Source organism: Babylonia areolata, chromosome 4, assembly GCF_041734735.1.
Source record: "Babylonia areolata isolate BAREFJ2019XMU chromosome 4, ASM4173473v1, whole genome shotgun sequence".
Classification (NCBI taxonomy): Eukaryota; Metazoa; Mollusca; class Gastropoda; order Neogastropoda; family Buccinidae; genus Babylonia; species Babylonia areolata.
The window spans coordinates 53,388,539-53,396,038 of NC_134879.1; the positions used below are offsets into that span (position 1 = coordinate 53,388,539).

Genomic DNA, 7,500 nt, shown 5'->3' on the forward strand with positions numbered 1-7,500 from the left:
TATTCCAAAGCAACTGTATAAAAACATTACCTTACGCATCGCCAGTGGAAGACAGCGTCATGAACTACACAACGGGGGGAAAAAAACCCCACTGCTTACTAGTATCCCAACATTCGTTGAAACCGGCATGCAGTACTGTACCGCGCAGTCGTAGCAGAACATCACTGTTCTTCCCCATTCAGTCGAGAACTCGAACAAACATTGAGCAAGGGGAGGGGCAGGGGGGTGGGGGTGGGGGGAACTAATGATGGGCACTGCATTGATGTGTATGTTACTTTTGAAGGGAGAAACGGTGAGTGGCAGTGAGTGAGCAGAATGCCCCCTTTGTGTTGGATACAGACGACGTGCGCCATTTCTCCTACTGCAGCAGTGTAGCTGACGATGGTTTATTCTCCCCCCCGTGTCGTGGTGTGCCCATCACTGAGGGCACGGGCACTGCCTTTCTCCCTGCCAGGGCTGGGGGCTGCAGAGCTCAGAGTTATCGCTGAGTTATGGCCACTCTTCCCTGTTAAGCATGAAGATAACTATAAGTAACCGACTCAGTACCTGACTAACCATGGGAACTGAGTGTACAAAAACAACAACACAAAATGGCAGAATTCTGAACGAGGAAGAGCAATCGTACATGTTCATTTATAATCATGGTATCTTTTTAAGGTAGGCATGATAGAAGATCGCACTTTTCCTCTCACTTGAACTCAGAAACAAAGAAGAAAAAACTGAGTCGGAAACGTCAGTGTCAGATACAGAATACAAAGTTGTGTGGTTTTTTTCTGAGAGCTATGATACAACAACAAAAGAGTTTCATGAACGTCTCGTTAAGATTATCAGGTGCTGGACGATACATGATTCATAGTCAATTTTGCTTTACTCAGAACCGAAAATTTCAACTTCGGTGGTCTCTCACCACATTGATCAGCAAAAGCTACATCAAGTTCGCTGTCAGTCAGAAGAACTGTCAGGTGCTGGAATCCAGTCAGACGCTGCAACTGGCAGAGTTGTACTGCTCATGGAAGGCAGGAATTTCCATTCACCCCCGGTCAATGAACCAAAACAGTTCCACCCTTCAGAGAGGGGGCGGGGAGTGGGTGGGGGTGGGGGTGGGGGGAGGGAGGAGCCTTTTGATGGAACCTGCTACAAGGTAAGCAGAGAAAATATTATATGTGATGCTGTGTAGTGAAGGGAGAAACGGTGAGTGGCAGTGAGTGAGCAGAATGCCCCCGTTGTGTTGGATACAGACGACGTGCGCCATTTCTCCTACTGCAGCAGTGTAGCTGACGATGGTTTATTCTCCCCCCGTGTCGTGGTGTGCCCATCACTGAGGGCACGGGCACTGCCTTTCTCCCTGCCAGGGCTGGGGGCTGCAGAGCTCAGAGTTATCGCTGAGTTATGGCACCCTTTCCAGCGCGGCCTGGGGAGATTTACGCCGACGGTGCAGCACAAAACTGTTAGGTAGTTATGTTACGCTGAACAACCTCACCCCTCTCCGCTGTAACGCCACGCTGCGGCCTCTTCTTGTGGGAACCGTAAATCTTCTCCCTGTCTCGGCTTCTGCTTCTAGGTATGTCTCTCTCTCTGTGTCTCTGTCTTTCTCTCGCTCTCTCAATCATTTTTCTATTTTGGTTGTTTGTCAATCTCAATCATTTCTCTTCACTCTTCCGGCGTCTCTCTGTCTGTGCTTGTCTGTCTGTTTATCTATCTGGCTGTTGGTCTGTGTATCTGCTGATCTAGTTGCTTCTGTTTCTTCTGCATATCCATCTGCTTCTCTAATTCTCTCTCTCTTTCAATCGTTTCTCGCTGCCTCTATCTCCGACTGTCAGTCTGTCTGCCCGACTATCTGTCTCATTTACCCATATCATCTCTCTCTCTCTCTCCTTTCTCTCTCATTCATTCTCTGTCTCTGCCTGTCTGTCTGTTTGTCTGTCTCTGTCTGTCTGTCTGTCTGTCTCCTTTCTCTCTCATTCATTCTCTGTCTCTGCCTGTCTGTCTGTCTCTGCCTGTCTGTCTGTCTGTCTCCTTTCTCTCTCTCATTCATTCTGTGTCTGTCTGTCTCTCCTCTCTCATGTCTGTCCGTCTGTTCCCCCCCCCCTTTCCCCATCTCTTTCGTCTCCTTGAGCGTGACGAGAAAAGTGGTACAGCACTGGGCTTTTCATTTCAAACAGATGCCCTTCCCGTAGGCACGCCACTACACAGCTTTTCTCACTGCTTTTCTCTCACAAATCTTCATATTCTTTATGCAAAAAACAACAACACAGCACAAAACAAAACATCACAAGATATTATTTACTTTTTTTGTGTCTTTTTTTTTTTTTTTCCTTTTCTGTTAATGACAGCCAACCTCCGAACATCACAACGTATTATTTTTACTTTTTTTTTTTTTTTTTTGGCGTCAGTTTTTGCTGTTAATGACATTCCCCCTCCGTCCATTTGTCTCACTATCACCCTGCACTCTCTCACCCAAAGTGAGAGAGAGAATGTGTGAGAGACATACATACACACAGACAGGCAGACAGACGGACGGACAGACAGACAGACAGAGACACAGACACACAAAGACAGACAAGAAGACAGACATAGAAACTGAAAGGTACATCATTAGAGACAGACAGAGATATGTAATCTAAAAAGCATACTGTCACGGCATTTCAATTTTTTTTAATAATTTTATTAAAGATGCATAATACATAAAGAAAGGAAGCGAGAGACAGAGACATAAAGACTTACCTAGGTAAGCACAGAAACAGAGACAAACACGATATATGTTACCTAAGAACACATACATCATTTCAACGTGGATAAAAAAAAAAAACAGAACAAAAGGAAATAAAAAGTGGCGAGGTAAAAAAGAAGAAGAAGAAAAAAAAGAAAGAGATGCAGGAGACAACGAGAGACAGAGAATGCAGAAACAATTGAGAGGCAGAGACAACGAGAGACAGAGAATGCAGAAACAATTGAGAGACAGAGACAACGAGAGACAGAGAATGCAGAAACAATTGAGAGACAGAGACAACGAGAGACAGAGAATGCAGAAACAATTGAGAGACAGAGACAACGAGAGACAGAGAATGCAGAAACAATTGAGAGGCAGAGACAACGAGAGACAGAGAATGCAGAAACAACTGAGAGACAGAGACAAAGAGAGACAGAGAATGCAGAAACAATTGAGAGGCAGAGACAACGAGAGACAGAGAATGCAGAAACAATTGAGAGGCAGAGACAACGAGAGACAGAGAATGCAGAAACAACTGAGAGACAGAGACAAAGAGAGACAGAGAATGCAGAAACAACTGAGAGGCAGAGACAAAGAGAGACAGAGACAAAGAGACAGAGAATACAGAAACAATTGAGAGACAGACAACGAGAGACAGAGAATGCAGAAACAATTGAGAGGCAGAGACAACGAGAGACAGAGAATGCAGAAACAATTGAGAGACAGAGACAACGAGAGACAGAGAATGCAGAAACAACTGAGAGGAAGAGACAAGGAGAGACAGAGAATACAGAAACAATTGAGAGGCAGAGACAACGAGAGACAGAGAATGCAGAAACAATTGAGAGGCAGAGACAACGAGAGACAGAGAATGCAGAAAACAACTGAGAGACAGAGACAAAGAGAGACAGAGAATGCAGAAACAACTGAGAGGCAGAGACAAAGAGAGACAGAGAATGCAGAAAACAATTGAGAGGCAGAGACAACGAGAGACAGAGAAAGCAGAAACCAACTGAGAGGCAGAGACAAAGAGAGACAGAGAATGCAGAAACAATTGAGAGACAGAGACAAAGAGAGACAGAGAATGCAGAAACAATGAGAGACAGAGACAAAGAGACAGAGAATACAGAACAATTGAGAGACAGAGACAAAGAGACAGAGGAATACAGAAACAATTGAAAGGCAAAGACAACTAAGACAAGAGCAGAAACAATTGAAGGCAGAGACAAAGAGAGACAGAGAATACAGAAACAATTGAGAGACAGAGACAACGAGAGACAGAGAATGCAGAAACAATTGAGAGACAGAGACAGAGACAACGAGAGACAGAGAATGCAGAAACAATTGAGAGACAGAGACAACGAGAGACAGAGAATGCAGAAACAATTGAGAGCGAGAGACAACGAGAGACAGAGAATGCAGAAACAATTGAGAGACAGAGACAGAGACAAGAGAGACAGAGAATGCAGAAACAATTGAGAGACAGAGACAAAGAGAGACAGAGAATGCAGAAACAATTGAGAGACAGAGACAACGAGAGACAGAGAATGCAGAAACAAAGGCACACAGACACCAAGAGATATTTAACATTTATAGCATGCACAACAAAAGGAAAAGAAAGAGGGAAAAAAAAACCGGCGTGGAAAAGTACCCCCACCCCCAAGCACCCTCCACCCCCCACCCCCCGAAAGAAAGTGAGAGACAGAGACAAAGACCGAGACACAAAAGACAGAAAAAAACACAAACGCTGAGAGAGAGAGAGAGAGAGAGAGAGAGAGAGAGAGAGAGAGAGGAGAGGTATGTAACCAAAGAACACACGCGTACAACATATTTTTTTTTAAAGTAAAGGAAAAAGAAAGGAAACAGAAGAAAGGAGGATGCCACAAGGCAAATTTCATTACTTTTATGTTCTCCATCTGGCAGTCAGAGCCTGCTAGAGCCACGTGCAAAATGCATTCGTCAATGTGTTGCCTGCCACATTGAATTAACGCTTATCTCTACCCCCCCCTTCAGTCTCTCTCTCTCTCTCTGTCTCTGTCTTTGTCTGTCTGTCTGTCTGTCTTGTCAATCTGTCGTTTCGTCCATCTATTTGCTTTGCCTCCCCCCCCCCTCTCTATCTCTAGCCTCTCCCCCCCTCCCCCGGATCCCTAACCCTCACTCGCTAAACCCTTCTCACCACACTCAAAGTTTTGTCTCCTGATTTTTCCTTCTTTTTTTCTTTTCTTTTTCACATCTCTCTGTCTCTCCACCTCCTCTCCCTCCACTATATAAATTTCTCTCTCTCTGCTCAGAGAACCCTACTCCTTCAATCTCTTTTTGATTGCTCATCTTCTCTCCTCATATATCTCTCCTACATTCATCTGTGTGTGTGTGTGTGTGTGTGTGTGTGTGTGTGTGTGTGTGTGACGTTCCCTCCACACCCCTTTCTATCCATTCACCCTTCTTCCCACATCCCTTCTCTCTCCGTCTTCTCTCTCTCTCTCTCTCTCTCTCTCTCTCTTTATCCACTTACACCCACAATCACCGTCCACCCTACAAACCCCGGTTGTTGATTTTTTTTCCAGCATCCCACCTCTACCCGCACAACGCTCTCTCTCGGGTGGGTCTTGCTGTGCTGTGCTGTGCTGTGCTGTGCTGTGCGGTGCTGTGCGGTGCTGTCCGGCGGCTGACTGACGGCCACTGTCTGGTGCCGTCCACCGCATCAGCAGGGGGCTAAAAGGAAGCGGTGAAGGTAAACGCCGGACAGCAAGGTAAAATAAACCAACCCCGACACTCCCACCGCCTGCACTGTGCAGGGCTGCAGTCACTCTCGGCAGGGGGTGCACAGGGCATCAGAGAGTGGTGCTTGTCTTCACCTCTTTAACCCGCTGTCGGCACTAACAGGGCACTGCAGCCAGCCACAGACATACATAGATGTAAACACATACCTCAGTGCAGCCAGCTGAGAGGTATACCCAGTTTTTAGTGTGCAGGTCAACAGCAGCAAAGTCACTGGCGTCGAGATCTTGACCACCGGCACAGCTGAACGAACAAGCCGTGCCGTGCACTCAGCAGGTGCAGGGTGGCAAACAACAACACCGGCTGACCCTGCTTGGCTTTCTGCGCGCTCCGTGTCACGGAGAGCGGAGACGAATGTGTCAGAAGGTTGAAGATTCTGACCTGCCGTCCATCAATCATGCAGACTGCTTCACCTGCAGAGAGCTTATTTTCCTGTTTCGCCAGCTATCAGAGCCTTTCAGACTTTCTGTTTCCTCAGGCAGACTGAAGCCGTAGGGGGCTGAACATCACGAGGGCGAGACTTCCGTGATGAATGTGACTGGGAGATTGCTGCAGTGTGCAGGACGGGTCACCAGTCACAACACTGGGCACCAGAATAAAAGAACAGCTCCACACCAACACCCCCTCACCAACACCCCTCACTCCCAGCAGCACTGGGATGAACACTTCAGAAACACTGGTCACAAGATCTGGTGAGGGAAAAGAACCCATCAACATCTTGGCCACACGAACAACAATTCTTGTGACAGATCCCAGTTTAAGCTTTTGAAAGAGAATCATTGTGCAAGAAAAACCACAGTTGGCTAAAGAAATGGAATGGACCATACGGTCTGTAGATTTCTAGCGTCAACATCTACAGGACAACATTTCCATCTCAAGACACACTTTTTACTACCCGAAAGGCTTCACATGTCTCACGAGTCTGGTGAGAAAACTGAAAACTCGCACACCAAACAGGATTTCTGTCGGCGAATTAGGTTTCAATAAACGACAAGCAGACGTTTATTACTGTTCTTTTCAAACAAAATTCCGCCCATTGTTTCGCTATTTGATTTGAGATGTCGCACAGAACAAACATTGGGGTTGTTTCGCTAAGCTTAACAAATGACCAGTGGCAATACTGTGATGCAGAGGACACTGAGAACTGGACACGTCTTTCGACATGCATTGCCCATTATCACAACATATCCTGCTTCTACACACACGTCGGGTTTGTGAAAGATCGATAACCGACTATCAACCCAGAATACCAATATGATCTTTAGTTATCCCCCTTCCCTTCGGTCAACACCGCGAATGCCGTAACAAATATCTTTTTTCCGGATGCAGCCTCCGGCCCGGTACTGCATTTCCAGCTTTGTTTGCGAAATTGAGTGTGTTTGTTTGTCCATGATTCATGCCACCTCAACGTCATTGCTAATGGACGTGCTGAATGGCGTATGACAAACAGGGAAAACAGGAGCTTACAGTTTGCTCAGATTTCTGTCCTTGTTAAATGAAATGCAGCGGTTGCTTTGGTGAGATTTTTCATTGAAACCAGCACCTCAACTCACAGCCAGTGCACAGCTCGGATATCATGGACGCTTTGTCTGCCACAGGTGTGATGTTCAGGCAGAACATTTTGACAGAACATTACTTGTACTGAGTGAGTAACCGAAATAAAGACTTCTGAATTACAGAAGGCCTGTGTAAAGGGGATGGGAAACCACCCGCACTCACACCCCACCCGTCACACTCCTACGTCCTCCCGCTAAACACACCCACACCTTCTCTTCCCCGCCCCCAGGGCCCTATCCCTCACTTCCTCCGCCCCCCCCCCCCACACACAGACACAGACACAGACACACACACACACACAAATCCCCCGGGCACTACTCACACTGGATGTTGAGCTTGGCCTCGTTGGACTGCAGGGAGAAGCGCGTGGTGGCGTTGGTGGCCGTGCACTGGAAGAGGCCCGCGTCCTCCGTGCGGAGCACGCGCAGGATGCGCAGGTGGCTGTCCTCCTGGAA

At 46.9% G+C, this 7,500-nt stretch overlaps 1 protein-coding gene across 1 annotated transcript in view; it reads right to left on the minus strand.

Annotated features, from left to right (window-relative positions):
- Positions 1–7,500, minus strand: part of LOC143281309 (inactive tyrosine-protein kinase 7-like) — a 212,763-nt gene that overhangs the window by 146,851 nt on the left and 58,412 nt on the right. The window contains exon 2 of the mRNA XM_076586493.1: positions 7,368–7,500. This exon is cut by the window's right edge and continues 185 nt beyond it. Within this exon, the coding sequence (XP_076442608.1) occupies positions 7,368–7,500 (133 nt within the window). The remainder of the gene's footprint in view (positions 1–7,367) is intronic.